Source organism: Phalacrocorax aristotelis, chromosome 18 (assembly GCF_949628215.1).
Source record: "Phalacrocorax aristotelis chromosome 18, bGulAri2.1, whole genome shotgun sequence".
Classification (NCBI taxonomy): domain Eukaryota; kingdom Metazoa; phylum Chordata; class Aves; order Suliformes; family Phalacrocoracidae; genus Phalacrocorax; species Phalacrocorax aristotelis.
Window position 1 is genome coordinate 2159174 of NC_134293.1, and position 20269 is coordinate 2179442.

The 20269-nt window shown below is 39.5% G+C and overlaps 1 protein-coding gene across 6 annotated transcripts in view; it reads right to left on the bottom strand.

Annotated features, from left to right (window-relative positions):
• NCOR1 (nuclear receptor corepressor 1) overlaps positions 1-20269 on the bottom strand; it is a 73218-nt gene that overhangs the window by 16782 nt on the left and 36167 nt on the right. For all 6 annotated transcript variants that reach the window (XM_075113592.1, XM_075113594.1, XM_075113590.1 and 3 more), the window contains 16 exons: positions 17468-17598; positions 16740-16957; positions 14914-14976; positions 14109-14248; positions 13242-13368; positions 11272-11827; positions 9163-9292; positions 8662-8857; positions 5999-6172; positions 4940-5100; positions 4430-4550; positions 4232-4333; positions 3629-3726; positions 2621-2789; positions 1889-2029; positions 438-521 (listed from right to left, as the gene is read on the bottom strand). In XM_075113592.1, coding sequence (XP_074969693.1) covers positions 438-521; positions 1889-2029; positions 2621-2789; positions 3629-3726; positions 4232-4333; positions 4430-4550; positions 4940-5100; positions 5999-6172; positions 8662-8857; positions 9163-9292; positions 11272-11827; positions 13242-13368; positions 14109-14248; positions 14914-14976; positions 16740-16957; positions 17468-17598 — 2611 coding nt within the window. The remainder of the gene's footprint in view (positions 1-437; positions 522-1888; positions 2030-2620; positions 2790-3628; positions 3727-4231; positions 4334-4429; positions 4551-4939; positions 5101-5998; positions 6173-8661; positions 8858-9162; positions 9293-11271; positions 11828-13241; positions 13369-14108; positions 14249-14913; positions 14977-16739; positions 16958-17467; positions 17599-20269) is intronic.

The following is a 20269-nucleotide window of genomic DNA, read 5'->3' on the forward strand; positions in this document are numbered from 1 at the left end:
ATACTGGTAACTTTGGTTTGCTGTAGTCTACGATAATATAATCTGAATGCTGACAAATCACGACAAAAAATACACTGAACAAATATTCAATATATTACTAAAAGCATCCCAAGTTATTTCAGATGCTAAAATAAAGGAAATAGCATACATCTCCAGAGGTCTGGGGAATTGTTAGTGTTTGTTAAAAAAAAGTTCTAATTACCAAGTATTCATATTTTAAAAAGTCTGTTTTCCAAAAAGAAATTAAATGCTACATTTACACATAACTTTGTACACAGCATATCAGAAAGCTGCTGATTTATGCTCTGAAAACATGTTCGATAACATAAGCTCCACCTTTAACACAGCTACCATTGTTATTAACAGTTCTAAGGTTCAGAAATCGAGATTTTTGAGGATGTAATTAATGCTTGCCTTCTAAGCTTGCAATACTTTACCTTGCATTATAGAGCCAGACAACACTGTTCTCTCTTTCAGTTCAGCGTGTGGGCTACCCCTAGGCAGTGCACGGCATATTAAACCTAAAATTAAAACGAACATCATTTTGAGAATTAAACAAGTGTTCAAAAAAACCCCCCAAACCAACAAAACCCTCCTCCTCCTTACACACTTTACAGATAGTATCTGTATCATGGTAGTGCCCAGAGGGCCTAGCCTCAGTATGCTGGGCATTGTATCAACACGTTATAAACACCATCCCGCCCCAAAAAAACACCCTTCAGTTCAAGTATTCATGCTATTACACTGTGGCAAGTTTTAACATAGTTAGAAAACACAAGGTGTTTTTATAATTAAGCTCAACTTTTGTCCCAAAAGCAGTCACTGCTTCTCTTACACCCCGGTTGCCTTACCTAGTAAAGAAAGGTGTCCATGATGGGAAGTGGAACAAAAAGAAAACACAAAAAAACACCCCAAAATAAACCTCAGCATCCTCCAAATCAATCAAAGTTCATATTGAACCATCTGTGAAGAGCTGCATTTACTGTTTCTACAGTAGGAACCTAAATCAAACCCCCAAAGAACTCAATTTTCCACAGTTTGAGGACAGAAAATGTGTCAGAGTGACAAGATACAGCATAAAAGTATCAGAGCAGCTTCTCATAGGCCAAAAGAGCCCGAAGATGAGCCAAATGCATCAGCAACTTAAAGGCAATGCTGAACTTCTATACACAGCCTAGAAACCTCTTATTCATACTGTTCCATCTGATGAAAACGTACACACAGCCTTTAAGGGCTGCCCAAAGATGGGACAAAATGCACTTAATGAGTAAGACTCCACAGTGTAGGTATGAAACATTTTCTTGGCTTTTGTGTTTTTAAAAACAACCGGAAAAGTTATATAATGGCTTGACTTGACCTTTGCAGGATTAGTCTGATTACAGTTTATGAAATCAAAATAATGCTAGGGATGCCCTGAAGCAGGATACGGCAGCTGTGCAAGTCTTCTGCTCGGCTTAATCGAAGGGGCTTATTGCAGGAATGCAAAAGGTCGCACCAACATGTTACCAAGTTACTATGCCATGGCTGAGACCAGTATTTAGCTGAATAGGTGTGTTGGTGGCGTCCATGCTAGTATGACTCAGTGTTGTCTCAGCCCTGCGACGACCCGCTGGGACTGTGAAGAGTCAGTTACATGGGTCAGATCTACTGAGAGTAAGTGCTAACTACGGGCAGTTATCGTAACGCACCGGCAAAACAAAAAGGAAAACTAGTGTCGTATTTATGGCACGCTTTCATTGTAGCCGTTGTTACATGGATTTGGTTAGTAGTGTAAGATTTAAATCTAATTTCTCTTTTAGTCTGCTCAATAAAATAACTTGAAATACTCTTAGATCGATGCAAAACGTTTGACTAAAACACAAAACACCTTGAAAACAGCTGTTTTTACCTTCCAGCGGTGCAGACACTGGAGACTCCCGCATTGACATTCCTTGCTTTATATTTCCTTCCATGGTATCATAGCTCCTCTTTAAACCCATTTCATGAGCAGTTCTTGGACTCCTTGTTCCTTCACGAACATTTTTAATAGCTGACAAAATTTACAAGAGCATGGTCAGGAAATGTGGACAATTCAAAGACCACACCTTAGCATTACATTAAATGAGCCCCCCCGGTCATTAATACATTAACACAACAATTTCAATATAATATTGTAACATTAAATCTCAACCTTAAAAAGATGTTTTATGGTTTCTTAAAAAAGCTATTTGTTCAAACAGTTACTCATTTATCAGTAATTCAACTGAAGTTCAAAGTTAAACGAGATACGTTTTAATACAGATCATTTTAAACTTGGCAGTTTAACCTTTCAAAATAAAGGTATTCCAAATAAACTGGAAATCAATGGCACAGAAATGAAACAGGTTAACTATATTTTAAAAACATAGTACAGGAGACTCTTCAGAAAACAGGCACAATTTCTGGATCACTTTAATTCTCACCCTCAAACACACACGCAGCTCAGTACTCCCAGACGGCACCCCAGTGACCGCGGTTTACACCCATCCGCGTGGAAGAGAGATAATTCAGCTATGGATTCTAAAAGCAGAACCTACTGCAGCCTTAAAGCAGACCCTACTGCAGCCTTGACTTTGCTCAGGTAGAATATACAAATACTCACTATCATAAGATAAAATATGCCCACTTTTGCCTTCATAAATAACATGGCCTTTGGCGGAAGCTTCCTCTCGGCACTTTTCTGGGCTGCTGTCTTCTGTGGCCAGCCGGGTGATGGTTCCCTTCAATAATGCATCAGCTGCTATGCCAGACTGGGACAGAGCTGGTGTACCCTGCATTTAAATCAATCAAATGTAATTCAGAATATGTGTATTTATATATGGGGGGGGGGGGGGGGGACAAAACAACAAAAAAAAACCCCAAACCCACAGCATTTTTAGCTCTAGACAACCAATTACTTTATCACGCAGTATGGCTTAAAATTCTGCCTCTATTATTAGATAACCTAAATATTAGGAAGATTATTTGTAGGCAATTCACTACCTTGTTAAAAAAAAAAAAAAAAACAGAACTAAGAATAGGGAGCACTGTATTACAGAAGTATTTCATGACCTAGAACATCTACCCCATAACACAATTTTGGGGGAAGATAACATATACGGCATACTTAATGGTGCCATTAGGTTCTACGTCTATCCAAAGGAATGAAATCTACCCTTCTCAGAGGAGAATTGCTATTGCTCTCCAGAGTATAGAGATCCCAAATCAACCAAAACAGCAGCATTTTAAAAATGCTGAGACAAAAGGGCTTAATTTACCTTTTGGCTTTAAATAGCATCTGCACAAGACTGGTTACACTTGATTTCAATATTTGAACTCAGGTGTGATGCTATTTTCATAGTTCCTAATAAGCCTTCAGCAGGTAGGTATACCAAAGGCTCTGGTGGTTTTATTTAAAAAGTTTAGAGACTCATATACATGAGGATGAAACCGTGGTAATGCTGACTTCAGCGATAGTGGGGTCTGACCATCTGATTCTATTAAAGTTTCTTTTTTCAAGGCAGTTCCTACTCTGTGATATTAATCTACTTTTTCAGACATGGAAATACACTCACGGCAATAGTTTAAACACGCTGTTTTGCTACAGCCTTCTCAGTAAGGGGTAAAATACCTGAGTTATGGAGCCTCTCAAAGAAGGAATGGTCTCAACGGAAACTTTATTGGTTGGAGTTCCTCGCGTTATACTTCCCTCCTGTATCGTTGTGGTACCTGATTTGAAATAATAAGACATCCTGATAAATAAGAGAATGAAAAAAGAGCAGCTACTCTATTTGAAATAACTAAAAACTCTAGTGAGAACCATTAGTTTACACTAAAATACAGGGAAAACGTCAGTTTAACAGCATGCATTTGAGGCAGTTAGACTGTTTCCTCTTCTAACATAGTCTTTTACAGACTAAAAGTCTTTTATCGCATTAATCCCTGCTACTTATTTTCTAGTCTTTTGATGTATTTAGATATTTCACATGTATTGCTCTACATATGCTCTAAGTGAACAACTTAATTTTGAATCTGGCATGCCTTGAAACAAAGGTTTTTAAGTGAGACGTGCAGAAGGAGGAGCTACTACAAATACACATGCCTCGGAAAACAGGGAGCAGATTAATCATATAATACTTAAAAATAACACTTCAGCAGTTTGAGCTCTAGAAGTTAATTCTCTCAGTTTTCTCAGGCTCTGACAAAGTTTCTTAATCTGTATGACTTTCTTTACCTCGAACCACACTTTCATGTTGTGCCCTGACCAGGAGTCCCTCAGGTTGGGAATTCTGACTTCTGGGAGAGAATTCTTCTTGTTTGATATAGGGCAGGGAAGCTATTCAGAAGAAGAAAAAGAAAACATTTGGGGTTTTTTTCCTTTAATTATGGGTCATTAAATAGTCCATATAAAACACATGTCAGCTTTTCTTACCAGATTTGGCTGACTCCTGCTGCCTTGGCAGCCCAAGAGATATAGAACCCACTGATGGCTTTGCAGTTTCTTGGGTATAGGAAGCTTGACCATGGGATGTTAAGTAAGTGCCAGGTGTTCCCTGAAACAACAAATATTATGTATGTTAATTCTCATTTCTGGAATGAAGATTCACATCTATGTTTAAGGGAGAATGCTAATGCTAGTCTGATCCCATCTTAAAACGCTGCAGCACACCACTACAAAGTATCAAAGGGCGGGACACCAGGAGTGTAGCGTCACTGTTAGTTTGGAGATGCGGTTCACACTGGACAGCCTCAGCCATGCTACTAAATGCAAATAGCTGCAACATGTTCTATTTTCTAAGGCACCTGTAATTCCTGCACTTTTAGAGGCGGCATGTATAGGTCTTAAGTGTTAATGCTGTGAACACATAACCGAGTGCAGATGTTGGTGAAAGGGCAAAAAAGTTGATGTAGGCACAGATTTTTCAAATAATAGTTCTCTTACTTGTGAGATTGAGCCTCCCATGATGAAGGAAGGTTTTTCTGATGGCACACTTGTTTTGGAGGATGGAATGAGTGGTGGTGGTGGTCTGGTGGGTCTGGTCGTCGGAAGGCGGACTCCTTCAGGTATATTGGTTATTACTTGGTGAGGTGCTGGCTGGAGAACTTGGGGGGAAAATTGTGCATTAAACATTACAGTCTGTTCCAGCTTTACTAGTTGTTAGAGAGACAAGAATAGAAATAGCACAGTTCATCTGATGATTTCTGACCTGAATTGCCTCACAACACCCAGAACCTACCTAGCTGTATTTACAACTTAAATTCACTATGTCCAAGTGGATGTTATGCACAGAAACTCAATGGAGAATATCTAACCTTGCATCAAAGTTCAAAAAGTTGCACTGTAGAATTGCAGACTCTAAAAACTAAGCTTTTAAAAATAGCAGTCCAGGGTACATTCGAGTTTGTTGTTGTTCTCCTTTTTTTAAAGAAAGTTCTTATTCTTTAAATGGAATGCAGCTCAGTCAAGTATAATCCAAGCTTTGCCAATTTTGTCTTTTCCTAACATGGCATTATACTCCGAACGGAAAAAGCAACAATCTGAGTTACAGAATTAAGATGTGCCAGTTATTTCACTGTTTTATAAAATGTTCAGGCTATAATATTAAGGAATTACAGTCAGAAACTAATGCCAAGGATAGCAGCAGCTTTCTCTTTTCTTCCACTCCCCCCTTCATAAGAAAGGCCACCCATAAATATCCTGGTACTTGTATTAAGCTAAAAAACTCGATGACTTTGTGCTTACGCTGTTCTAACACTTTTCAGATCATCCTATTTGCTTAACAAAAATGTGTTATGCAGCTGATGCAACAATAAGGAACAAACATACAACTTCACTGGAGTTAGAAAAATACCGAGTCCCTATTTACATGCACACACAGAGAATCATCTATTTTCTTCTTTTGTTAATTCACAAGAGAATACTTTGGTACTGGATCAAGTCACAGAAGTCCAGCTTCTAAAGGAAGACTAATAGCGCCCTGATATGTAACAAAATATTCACCTGGCGGGACACTGTAGCGAGCTGCGTTCATATCAGGCTGGGGAGAGGCTTTATTGACTTCTCTTGGAGACAGCCTGTATGGTGATGCTGACCTTGTTGCTGTATTTTGCACTTGTGCTTCCTGTTCTATCGCTCGCTTGACCTCAGCGTAAGGCATGTAGGCTACCGGTTTTCCTGTGAAGGTTAAAGTTATCAGAAAGAAAAGAACCCTGGATTAGAAACTGGAGTCAAAAGGTCCAGTTTACAGCACAGTTTTAACAAAGGGCCTACTCCAATGTCAGGTACAAAGGTTTCAATTAAAATGTAGTACTAAGGTACAGCTTAATTTAATATGTTCTTGTGTCTATACTTCTATATCCAAAGCTTTTAAAAACTTTCTCATACTTTCTGTATGTGAAAAGCAGTATCTGGATCCTTTAGGTCTTTCGAGTGAAAGCTCTGCTCTTGAAAAAGATTTCATTTGAAGAAGATTCCTTTCCAAATCCTGTGCGTCAGCCAGGTTTGCATGCAAGTTCAGCCAGACCTCCATGCCAATCCCACCAGACAAAAAGCCTCCCTTCCTTGTGTGCTTTCCCAGAGAAGTTACAAATTAAATTTCAAATACCAATATTGCCTATCAGTGGTGTTTAAAGGGAAAATACATTCTTGTTGAATTTAGAAAATTAAAAATCCGATAACAGAACTTCAGAAATTCCTTATCTTTGGCAATGGACAATTTAAGTATTCAAAATTATGAGCCAGAACAACTTTACTGCAGCTGTACAGTTATATCTTTAACCTCTATGGTCAAAGAAAGATGGCACTAATCATCCCATAATAGCTTTCTAAAGGATCTTTACTATTTTATTTCATGATAAAGTGTTGTGTAGGTTGTCATAAGCCAATGCAACAACAGGCCCTTTCGTTTGACAAGACACCCCACAACACAGGCAGCGCTCTGATGTACGCACTGCAAGGATTTTAAACAGCCTAGGGCTCTCTGCCGCATGCGGCAGTTGGTGGGCAAGCTTCATACGCACAGCGCCTCTTAGGAAGTAGCTGTTGCAATGATTTGAGGACATCTCAGCCCCTTCTAGTTTTCAGATTAAGACGTCTAGGCTTGTAGAACCCATTTGCATTAACCCCGTTATCCCTCTCTGCCTGCCTGCCTCAATAACCACCTTGATTTCTGCTGGCAGACTTCACCCCAGAACTTTCCCACACTTCTTAATACCCTACTGCCAATGCCAAGAGTTATTCAGGTAGTATTTCAGTTAAACGGTACTTTTAAGCAACCCCAGACTTCCCACCTAAAGAAGCAACTTCCAAAAACCGCAATCTTACCCTCCCCTCCACAACTCCACAAGCTCCCTTCTCACTATTTTAACAGGCAAAAAAATGTTTATGTTTCTTTCATTTTACTTAGGTAAAAGTAATTAAGGTGAAGCATTTTCATAACATAATTTAAAATTGTTATGCATATTCAATACAGAATACTCGAGTTTCAAAGAACATGATAGTTTAAGTTGCTAATACTGTGGAGACAATGTACGAGAATATGAAATCTAAAAACGCAGAATTATGCGACTCTGATGACCTCTCTTAACATTATAACATTCAGCACATTAATCTCACTCAGTTTATTTCCCTGTTACAATGTACGGTTTGTGGTCCCATTCCTTTTTTAGTAAAGGAAGTTGAGGTGCAAGTGATGCACTTCATACAGAACTGGGCCTCCCATAGGATATGCTTTTCTTGCACAAAAAACCCCCGATCTTCTGCTAAGCTATTTGGAATTTGCAAGCTGTTGATAGAATTAGAATAGTTTCAGTTCCAAGAATGAAAATATAGCCAATATACAGGGAGAGAAAGCATAATATGAGTGTCTCATGAGGTAATAAACGCATCCTTTGGCTCTTACGCAGCAATTTGGATGATGTAACATATACACTGTCCATCTGAATCACTTCCCTATAACCAGCAACAGTAACAGACACGTCCTTATTTAGTCAGCCTGACAGGTTCTATCAGTACTTTTGGCCTTGCTCTGTACTGAAGATCACACCAAGAGTCACCTATCAGGAAACACAGGTCCAGATCCCAGAGTTCAGCTCAAACCCTGCGTCCAAGCGTCCTCTATACAAAAGCAACGAACCATCATACTCCCAAGAGAAAGAACCTTTCACACAGCCCTTCTGCAGACAGACAAGCTAAAGCATGACAGTTCTATCATACTTTCATGCCCTACTCCAGGGCAAAATGGCCACGTACGTATTCCAGTGCAGTAAAACATTCCTCTTAATTGTGCTCATTCTCCTTTGGCAATTCTCTCCCATTGTCACCTTAAGGATCTCAGAAGGGCTCCCCCAGACAATGCAGTTACCTGGGTCCTCTCACACGCATGCTTAATCTTTCTGAATGTTTCTCTACAGGAACAACTCGTTTTTGGATTTCACCCAAATGAAGCCAGTTTTCTACCTTATTTAAGTGGGCTAAGATGTAGCTCTCCCAACACTGTAACTGCAGCAGGATCTGTATAGCAGACAGGTTCCTTCAACCAAGTGCCATCAGAAAGCAATAATTGATTTTGAGCACACTAAACTTTGTTACCTTGTTTAAGAATGAATGTAACAGATGGCCATAAAATGCAGGGTTATTTCCACGACAGATGTGAAAATGCCTACCTTCCCACTCAACATTAGGGCTCTTGGAAGTGCCACAAGGGCTTACAGCACTTCGATACTCCATATCCAGCTGCTCTTGCCTCTGGCGTTGTTCCTCCAGCAGTGCTGACTCATGCATTGCTTTAATGTGCCGTTGATACAGCGCGTAACCACTCACTGGTGTTCCGACAGGGACAGTACAGGGACTGCAAGAAACCTACAAGGAGGGGAAGGTATTAACGTCAGGTACATTCATACAGGTACTTAGTAAAGCAACTATCTTGCTCAATGCCTCCACTGCAGTGGCTGTAGTCCATATATGCGTGGCTCAGATGGTCCACACCTGTTTAAGCTATTACCTGAGTATTTGTTTGTACTTGTCTTACTTAACCCCTCAAAAATATTATGATAACAAAGGAAATGATACATTTCTTCGTTTGTTTCATGACTTTTTGCAGCCTGAGTGTTGCGACTAGTTTTAGGGACAAGAGATACTCCTTCAAACATCAAAACACCCCATACCATAGGTGGTATGACAGCAGCTCGGTGGTGAAGTTGTTGCAGGTCCATCTGCCCTTGCTTTATTGCGGATGATACCAGTATTGACCCAGTGGGATTTAACAGTGAGGGCTTTGACTCCCTGCTGAAGATACTGGAAAAAGATAGAAGGAAGGGAAAAATATAATCAAAAAAGACGAAGATTAAACATCTTTAAAAATTTACAGGCAAAAGTATGCCTCTCAACTTAAAAAAACCCAACACTTTTAACACACTGGACAAATAGGTGAAAAATCTGAAGCGTGTCGTGGTTTGTCCCACAGCACATCTGGCAGAACAGGCAGCAGGCACTGCTGTATGTTTTATTACACACAAATACCAAAAGAAGTGTTCAGAATCTCCAATACCAGAAATTTATGTATGCTGTTTCTCCACACACAGTACTACAAGAATGCAACCTTCTTTATAATGAATGCTTTGAAAAAAATAGATAGGAAACGGTAGATACATTTAGTCCACAGGAAATAAAATACACAAGAGTATACAATAGACTACTTCCCCATGGAGGGCTAATATATTTGTGAAGTGAAAGATGATGTCTGAAGAGGCAAGAAAGCACAGAAACACCATCAACTGCACTCTTCCGAAGAGAACATGCAGAACAATGACACTGGATACTTTTGACATTTAACATCTATCCTTGGTACTGTGTGTATATTAAGACCACTGGGAGGGAGGGGGCTTTGGCTCCGATGCCACGCTATGGTTACACAGGAATTGCACCAGCAGAACGCTAAAAAAGACTTCAAATATCATCAGTGGTGTCAGCCATGCCCCAAAAGATAAAACGGTTCCAAAGACAAGCAGCGTTGTCCATGTAAAGCCCTATGTACTCATGTGGGTTATCCACGGTGTTTAGGGGCAAGTTCTGAGGAACCAATATTTGCGCGAAGATGTTGTACATTGTGGGGAAAGAGGTCAGGATACTCGCCTGTTCATTTACAGACACTAACTGGTATGAGTGAGAAATACTTCCACTGCTCTGTTATTAAAAGACTTCAAGAGATTCAGTTCTACTGACTGGTATAACGTGGTTCAATGACAGTACTTGGGTTCAGGACTCTAGAGGTTGTACGATCATGTAGAGTGAAATGTTAAAAGGCAACTAAAATATTGATATTTTATGCCCCTAGGTTTTTTTTTTTTAAATAGAAAGTAAAGCAAGTTTCATCTCCTACTAAAAGATCAATTCAGCCTGTTTTCCCTGTCAAATTCAAGGAGTTTTGGGTGTGTTCTACTAAACTGAGTTTGTGAGAGCAAGAATCAATGAAAACAACTCTATCTCAAAATTTTTGGCTCTACATTCAATTTTCCACTAAAGGGAATGGAGGGCCCACATACTATGCCACACTAACCAATCACACTATAGAAATGTTCCAAATCTACTTCTGAACACGTAAATTTCTTTTTAAGTATTGTGTAACAGCAACAAACTAACAAAAACCAAACCAAAGCAAAGAGCTTCAGTACAGATCCAGTTACACAGTCCCTGTTGAGTTGCTTAGTGGATACATGGGGACATGAGTTGGATAATTTTTTCAGTTGGTCACTAACTTTTAAACAGCTGTGTATCAGAAAACCCTGCAGCAGCAAAACCTTCCCCTTCCCACCAGAAGTACCACAGAGCTACTTATGGGAACTCATGCCAGGAGCACCTTGAATCTCTTTTCATGCTTTGGCAGATTTTCCTTGTTTCAGTAAATTACCTGGAAAGGACAGCAGCTAACTCAGCTTCTGTTCTCTGAACAGATCCCAAATGGCTTGCTTTCCCGCATTCTCTAGCTTTCCAGGTAGTTGCGCTAGTTTGCTACCTACCTAGTCAGTCTGTCGCCATGGAATTTTGCCTTACCCTGCCTTAGAAAACCCTTCTTTTGGCTTTCCATCAACATTTTATATCAACATTTCTCTCGGTTGTACTTCCAGCAAAGACTCTATAGAAATTCTTTCCTCAGAAGACACTCATGTCAAAAACATCGCTACTGATGACGGTTTTTGGGTCACTCTTACGTAAAACTACTTTTTAAAGAATTTCTTAAAGATGGCAATATTTGAATGCTAAGCAATTAAACTCACCCTTGCCTGTCAGGTTCTCCATCAACTTCCTCATCAGCACTACAGGTGGCACTCGAATCATTATCTGAATGGGATTCTTGTCTTGCTGTATTAACTTGTTGTGACAGACTATAGTCCATTTCCTCTGGTTCTGACTTTTCCTTGGGTTTCTCCATCTCTCTCTCTTTGGTATCACTCTCTATTTTCACTTGAATATTCTCTGGTAGCCTCATTTCAGTCTCTACAGGTTCTACTTTGGTATGCACTGGAAGAGTAATCACAGGCTTAGCTTCAACTGGATGGCTTCTACTGTCAACCTCCATAGGCTCTTCTGCCTCATTATTTATTTCTTCCTTAACCTGTGGCTCAGGGTTCTGACTGTCAGCTGTTGATACACCTTGGGCTGTTAAGGAGGGAGATGTGCTGGTTGCAGGTTTAATGGTAGATTCTTGTTCTGCTGTTGTCTCAGTGGTTACTTTCGAAGCAGCACTCTCAGATGGAGTTTCTTCACTTGGTTTAGCAGGTTCTGCTGGAGTTGGAGATGGAGCACTTTCTGTATCAGAACTATTTTCAGCACCTGGGGAAAAAGAGTTTTGGCATAAAGGTTCAACGTTAACGAAATCTAAGTAGGCTTTGATGAACAGCTTCTTTAGAATAATCAAATATATGTCTGCTGTCCCAAAACACAGGACAGTTGCCCTGAAGAACTGACTCGCAAAGGGGGAGTAACCAAAAAATCAGCAGATGCAGGTTAAGGGAGGAGGCTGGAATTGCAGAAATAAGACTACTTAGCTAGCTACTTAGCAGCCAAGTAAACTCTCGTGCATACGTCAGCGACTTGGTGCTTCCATATATGATGCAGCTTTGTTACAAGATTAGAGTCAACATTCACAGTACCTAAGGTGCAGCTTTCATGATTTAAATGAAAATGTTTGTGAGGCACCACTATCAGAAGAAGCAAAACACTGATTTTACATGATAAATCAGTCACATTTTATAGACACGCTGACTTGCAATTCTTGCTGTAAGTTAACAGTTCTAGTTTACTTCCTTTGTGAATCCCCATTGTTTTCTTGAATATGTCTTTGCTCTGTGAAAGGTGTAAACAGCACCAGCAACTGGATACCAATTAAAGAAGGGTATTGATTCTTGCAGTAAAGAACCTTCCCCCTCTTTTTAGTCTAGTTCATGGACTCTATTTATTATAAATAGCTTTTAGATAAATAAAAACATTTATGAAAAACTATGGCAACATCTAGAACACAGATATTATATTCAAGTCTTATCTTTTGATAAGAATCGTCATTCCTTAGAACTACATCAATATTTTAAGAATGTTTGTTAAACAAATGGATGAAATAGACCCATCAATTTTATCCTACCCATCTCTAAAATAAGTAATTAATTTTGACTTATTACAGAAGCAGACAATTTGCTGAATTACACACATGCTGCAGCTGAAAACGAAACAAAACCAAACCCAACCAACCCCCAAATCCCCAACACGTAGCCATATATTCTGATTCATCATTTATGAATTCTGTTGTTTATAGCTTCACAAAAGGCTGGCCAAGACTGACTGATGTTGAGTGCCTATAATTATTAGCAGTTGCAACCAACACATTTAACACTAACACTTAAATTTGCCTGTCTGAATCTTTAACTGAGACTATCAACCAGCACAGGTTACCTATCTTTGATTCAACTGGTTTCAACACACAAAATGTTTTGACCAGGTGCTGTCAGTTTATGCTCTAGAAGATAGGATAGTCAAAGCATCTCCAAATACTAAGCAATCACAACTTAAGGATGCTCAACACTAAAAATGCTTTTTCCTCTCCCCTTCACAACTAGTGAAGTGAGTTCCGATTGGTAAAATCACTGAAACATAGTATTTGAGCACTACATTATGAAGCTTCCTGAGCATATAACTGGCATAAAACATACGTCCCTTTCTGTGAATACACAAGTTTCCTTCCCAGAAGAGTTACCTTCACTGTCTTCCGGATTCTCTTCTTCATTAGATGCTTCAATATCTTCATCCTCCTGAGCTGAGACAGTCGAAGCTACACTCTCACACTGGGATACATCTCGCTCCTCACGGGGCCTTCGTGAAGACTGATAAAGACATGGCATTTACATTGTACTGAAAATTTGCAAGTATTATTTCCTTTTACACGCATTGTCATTTATCAATCTGAGGTTGAAATGAAAGACAGAGATTCTCTATTTAGCACAGATTTGTTCACAAGGGCACACTCTTTCAAATTCAGGCCAGCTTTTGCTGCTCCTAATCAAAAATAAGTTTGGGATCAAATCACTGTCTCAAGATATGTTTGGGGGACAAAGGAACTATGGCAGCGAGACACAGACACTGATGCTCTTCACTTCAGTGAGAGAACACTAGGGTAACACCGCAGTTTAGAGGATTCTGACACCTGGGGTTCTACTTTAGATGCCCCAAAACTTTCAGTTCCTGGTCTTCTAGCAATTTTCTTGCTGTCTTGTAAGGTTAGTGCTTTTGTGCTTCAGGGTAACCATTCTACAATGATGACCTGAACTTTGATAGTGGCTGGCGTACTGATAAGGAACATGGTTTTCAGAGCACTAAAGAATTTTTCAGGCTTGAATGTTCTATCTGATAGAACTTTTTCTACTGCATTTAGAGCAAGAACTGATCAGTATCACAGGTCAGTGGGCATTAGCCACCTTTTCTAGGAGATTTACATCACAACACAAAAACAAGTAGAAAAGGAAACAAATCGTGACTACAAAACAGCCTTAGTGAAGCATGATGAATGACTTCAGAAAGACACCGAGTTTTCCCCTGCAAAATATTCAATGCCCGCTGCACTTACCTTCTGTTTGTGTTGTTGGAGGAGGCTGTCCAGATTGTGTCTCCTTTTATAGTTGAAGTAGAAGTTCTTACACTGAGCTTCACTTTTCGTCCCAACCATTTTGGCAATTGCTGCCCAGTTTCGTCCATGTTCCACTAGGCCTGTTCAAACCCACAAGAACGAATATTTACTATGATAAAATATTCAGCTATCTGAACCCAGATAGATGGAAGAACAATGCCTATGGGAAGGTAAGATGCAGAGTACTACTGTCCTTAAGAGACAATGTATTTGATAACTACTTACGGGGCGAAAAAAAGCTCTGTCAACTTGAATGTCTGCTTATGAAGCCTTCAAACTTAACTCTTTGCTGCTGCTAATATGTAACACCTCTGCTAAAATATTGATTTTACGCACATAAAATTTACAGGTAATAGTATCTGCCAAATGAACAGACAATTTATAAACTACAATAGGAATGTTTGTAACTTATAAACACATTACTTTGAAAATTTACACAACATATACACCTTCGCACCTGTGTCACAGACTTCCGTGGACCAAGTACGACACCAAACAGTTCTAAGTACCCCATAAGAAAAAAGTCAACGTGTCTCAAAAAAATGGGTTTTGTCTGTTAAGGATGTTTGCTTTTTTTTGAAAAAAAAAAAAAACCAAACCCAAAACAAAAGAGCAAAATTCGGATCACTCATTCAGTGCAGTGTTGCAAAATAAAAAAAAGATGACAGCACTTGTATTCAGTAAATTATTGTAATTTTGTGAATACGAGCGTTCAGAAGTAAGTCAAAAGTTTTACATGGTTTACCTTTCTTGGCAACTTCCATTTCTTCTTCTGTCCAGCGGGATGTTTCCACAGGCTCTGCAGAAGCTGAAAGAGAAGAGAAACAAAGACACCGATCAGAGAAAAGACCAGGATTCACTATTACGGCCCCAATCACGCATCCCACAGTCACCTAATCTGTGTACACTAAGGCTTGTTCAAGTCACTTGTGAAAGCTGCTCGTGTCAGCGGGAAGTAGTCAGTCTTCGTTAAACCAAGTTAGACATACAGTAGGAACCACCACAATCTCAGCAGAGCAAACTGTTCAAAACTATTCTGCCTACAAAACTGTGATTAATTATCTGTCAAGGAAGACTTGTAAGTAACATAGAAGTGTTTATCACTAAAATTTTATTCAAACTGTCACTAATTGCCATCAACTACTAAAAGCAGCAATCCAACATGCTGTAAGCCAGTTCCATCGTATTTCACTGCCTGTTTTGGAAAGGACTGAAATGGTTATTTACTGGTTAGTGGGTATCAAGAATTCTACTATTCTTGTGTTCACCAAGTCTCCTACTGGACAAAGAGAGAAAAATAAAAGAAACAAACAACAACAAAAAAAAAAAACAGTAAGCAAAAACAAGCAGGAAACTAAGTATGATTTGATGCAAACCACTTTTCATTCACTTCTCTGGATTTGATATAATTGTTTAGGTTTCTGGATGGCATTAAGCTTCAACAGCCTCCATTTCCTTTTCATAAAATCTGCCATTATGCATAGCATGCAACATAGACCCTTCACCAACTTCGATTAATGAACAAGAAGAGCAGGACACTATAAAGTATCTGATCCGCTGAAAAGCTATTTTGGATTTTCCAGAAAACCCTGCAAAAATGTTTTTTTGTTTGTGTTTTGGGGTTTTTTGTTTTAAAAAAACGCCAAACCACTATTGCCTTAGTCTAGCTGCTGACAAAAATCCCCCCCATATCAACTGAGCAACTGTCTATCACAGTCTCTGCTGTTTACAGTTAAACAAGAACTGATTTGCCCGCTTACTCTGTTTTTTATGATATGTAGAATATCTGGCAACAAGAGAGTTGTTACAAATTCTAGAATAGCAACTGCCTGTAACTACCCAGGTGACGAGCTAGGAGCAAACTTTGCCACAGCGGAGCACTGCGGGGGGGGGGGGGAGAAAAACCAAACAAAAAGAACCCAAAACCAAAAAACCAAAACCAAACCAAAAACCAAAACCACAACAAACCTGTCCTGCCATCCTGGATAATTATTTACTAGCCACAAGGTATTCTGTTTGCTAGTATTTCTGCACCACCACAAATTATGTCAGTCTTTTCAGAAATGCAGCCAGAGATAGCATAGTCTTTTCTATGCCAAGAAAGATTTTATTTTAAAGGAGTCTCTTGCCATCTAACACAGAAACAACAACAACAACGTGTTAGGATCCATTTCAGATTATGAAACTCCTTAAAGTACTCAAGTATCAGGCCTGCTTATTTAACAATAATCTCTGTGAGCTACAGCCTGTAAGTCAATCTGTGTCACAGTCATTCGGATCTCTACGGATCCATCATTGACCCTGCAAAGAGAGAAAATGTAGTTATCACAGAAAGGCTGAGCTGCCTTTTTTTCCCCCACATGGTTCTAATAGAATCATCCGATTGCACATGCACTGTTCATGAAGTACGTTTGTGAAGTTCAGCAGTACCACAGTCACAAACTTGTAAGCAGGCCTAAGAATTAACACTAAAATGGGAAAAGTGCACTGCCTGCACAGAAAACAGCCTTATGGCAGTGAAGAGCCTGATGAGCAGATGGGTCCCCGAGTGTCCTATAAAAGCTAACTCACAAGGTTCTGGTGGGGGTGGAAGAGGCGGTGGTGGTTCTTCAGTGGCTGCAGCTGCAGCAGCATTTGCTTGTGCAGCTTCATTTGTCATTGATCTGGTGATTCTGCCCTTACGACGGCCTTGACTATTGGCAGTTTTTCGGCCCCTAGGAGCGGCCTGCTCCCTTTCCTCCGTTTCCTCTGGTGCAACTTCAGTTTTGTCCTTTTCTTTGGTATTCTCTCTGGGAATAGTTAAAATAGTTAAAATATAATTCAGTCACATTCAGATAGCCATTATAAAGCAGATGTATCTGAATATGGATTTTTTTAAAAAAAAAAAGAAAAAAGCCACCAAAAAACCTCCACAAACCCAAAATATGCCTTTAGCAAAACAGAATTCACTTACTGCCCACAATTTAGATTTGCCAGAGCATAATATAAATACATGATATTATGAACTTCAAAGAAACACACTGTGATAGAACACATGAAAAAAACCCAAACCAACAAGATATTGAAACTATTATAAGTGCAAAAACAATAATTCCATGGCTTTTTCCACCAGACTGATTAGTTCAGCAAGACAGAGGAACTGGAACGCCCAACTGAATCGTTTAATGCACAAAACCTAACCTAAGTAGCAACAGTTTTCGGTCCAGATTCATTGCTAGGCTAACGCGAATCCTGTTCTGACCTCTGCAAAAAACCTGCAATCTAGAGGGAATTCATGCATTTTCAGTACATATACTTACTTCGATTCCTCCTTCTCATCCTTTTCCTCCTCATCTTTCTTTTCCTCCTCTTTTTTCTCTGCTTTTTCTGCTTTTTCCTCTTCTACCTTTTCTTCTACCTTTTCTTCTTGAGAAGGACGAGCAATTTGTTGCTGAAATGAAATGGGATTGACACATTTTAACAACATGATCACACAAAGGTGCAGCAACTTGTACTCGGAGCAGCAGGAACACCGCTGCTGCCTTACCTCCCACTCGGTAATATTTTAAGTTACGGTCACTGCAGACTGGGCACATAACCACAAAACGCCTCTGCCAAAAGCTAGGTTAACTAGGTGTTAACCTATCTGCACCCTGAAATCATATTGACGTGATGCCCCAGGCGTTATCTCCCAGACTTCAGAAGTCCCTTTGGCCACTGAACGTGCAGTTTCTGTATATTAGCTGGATAACCTCAGTACCCCTCAATTTACTTTCTCTTATATTTTTCTGGTCGGCTGCCCCATTCAGATACTGCGTTTTGTCTTATAAACTCCTCGGAGGTACAGGCTTCTTTCGCAAAGTAAGCACAGAGGTGATAACGTACACGCGCTGTTTATGCCACACTAAAAACAAACAGCTTCATTTTAAAAGTGCTTAGAGAGGTCTGACCAACATCTTGCGTAGGAATGGTGTTGCTCCTCTCAAATTTTATTTTTAACGTTGTCCGTTTTAAAATAATGAAACCTGATCGCTCACAACTTGGAAGCAGAAGATCTTGTAGCATGAACATTATGACCAAGTCTAAGCCATCTTCTCAAACCCGTTGTTAGCAATTAAAAAAATATAGTTGTTAAAAAATTGGGTCAGGAATTTTAGACTTATGTTTCCAGTGAATTTACAGAAGGAAGATTATAGCCTAGAATTATTTATTTATTTATTTTTAAAACTGTCTTTATTGAGATAATAGTTTTACAAGCACATAAGCACTGACAAACAACAAGGTAATTACCATCACGCACTGTTAGTATACCAAAGAAAACAGCACAAAACACTGTTTATATGTTCTCTGTAAAGGGACTCTCGCTCCTTATCTTTCAAAGCAATCCAGATGACTGCCATGTGCAAGGGTCTCTCATTTTAGAAAGTACATAGATTTGATTTAAACTTTCCAGAAGATACAATCCACTTCAAACAGGAATTAATAGAAGATATTTCTGTTACTGAATGTGATCACACAGAATTACCAGCATGGTCCCTTACAGCTGCTAAAAAAACAAAACAAAAACAAAACAAAAACCCCAAACAAAAAAAAAACCCACACCGAAGAAATCAAGAGAGATTTGTGGCACTTTTTTCCTATTTCTTATCACACAAAAAATAAGATAGCCTCGGCATTCCCTGTCTGACTTTGCTGTTAGAGGTGGCCTAACATTAGATAAACCAAATATCCTGTCATGTTTTAAGCAAGTATTAGAAAAATGACACTGCTCATACAGGGGAAAAAAAAACAAAACCAAAAAACCCAACAAAAAACCCCCAAACCAAGTATTAGGAAAGATCTATCAAATGTGGCTACAGAAAAGACTTCCATAAGTTTTAGGGTTACAACCCTCCCTAAATATATTTAGGAGCCTAAATATAGCTTTTTGCCATCCATAATAATATACCTGCACATGGCCAAAACACCTTGCTTTCCAACACTGCCAAATTTCTATGCCCACAGCTCACCTGCAAACTCCTTCCTCTCCAGGTTAAAGCACCAAGCAATAGTGGCTGCCACTAAATAAATCATGTACCCCACTCCCAAAATTCCCAGAACCCTTCCACGAAGCAAATGGTAAATCAATTCATTCTCCTGATGGGCCTCAAAAGCCAGAAACCCACATCAAGCATCTAGAGCTTAATCTACACTGCCCGTTCATGCTGAGTAGTATCTGTAACAAGGTGATCTGAGTGCTACAGAAAAATCCAAACCTTCTGTACTAGACGTCATAAAGAAGAACGAGAAAAGAAAGCCTGAGGCTGCACGCAAGGATAGAGCAGGCAGGACTCCACTTACAGGCGCGGGGGGAGAGGGGAGGAAGAGCGAGCCCTCTTCCTTCTCTCTGAAAACACGTAAGTTTCTTTAAAATGCATGATTACAGTTTAAATTCTACCTTATATATGTTTTCATATGAAACCACAGAACATAAGAGAGGGTGGGGAGTCAGATATGGCCACACAGAGGGAACCACTCGCAGGAGCTTACGCTGAAGGGGCTTGAATGGGTTAAACAAACCACCTCTGCCAGTCACTGTTCGGAACTGCAGTACCGAGATGCTCTAATTTGGTGTGTGCAAAACCGACTTGTTCCTTACTGGGCATTAGATTCTGCAAGTCCACTTTAGAATGCAAAATATGTGTAATATTTACATAATGCTATCTTTCAAATAAAAACCCAAAGTACACTTGGCAATTCATGGAAAGACAAGGACAGAGATCTACAAGATTGCTGTTCTAGGACCTCATTAACTCAGATTTTACAGTCCACTGAAAAATTCCTCAACATTGGCTCTTCTTTTTCACAGAGGAACCAACCCTCCTATAAATGCAGCAGCAGGTGTCACTGTTTCACTAACAAAACTGAGGCTGGAAACAGTCACAAAAATGACTTGTTTTTGACATTTTAATAACGTGAACTGGAGCAGAAAACCCTAACACTAACCCCTATAATCTTACTGCAAACTATTAGCATTTAAGATGCTGGCGCTACTTGGTTATGCAAAAAACTTCATCCAAGCAAGATGTCAGAGACATGCTAAGATAAATTATTTCCATCATGCTAGGTAGATTTGCCTCAAA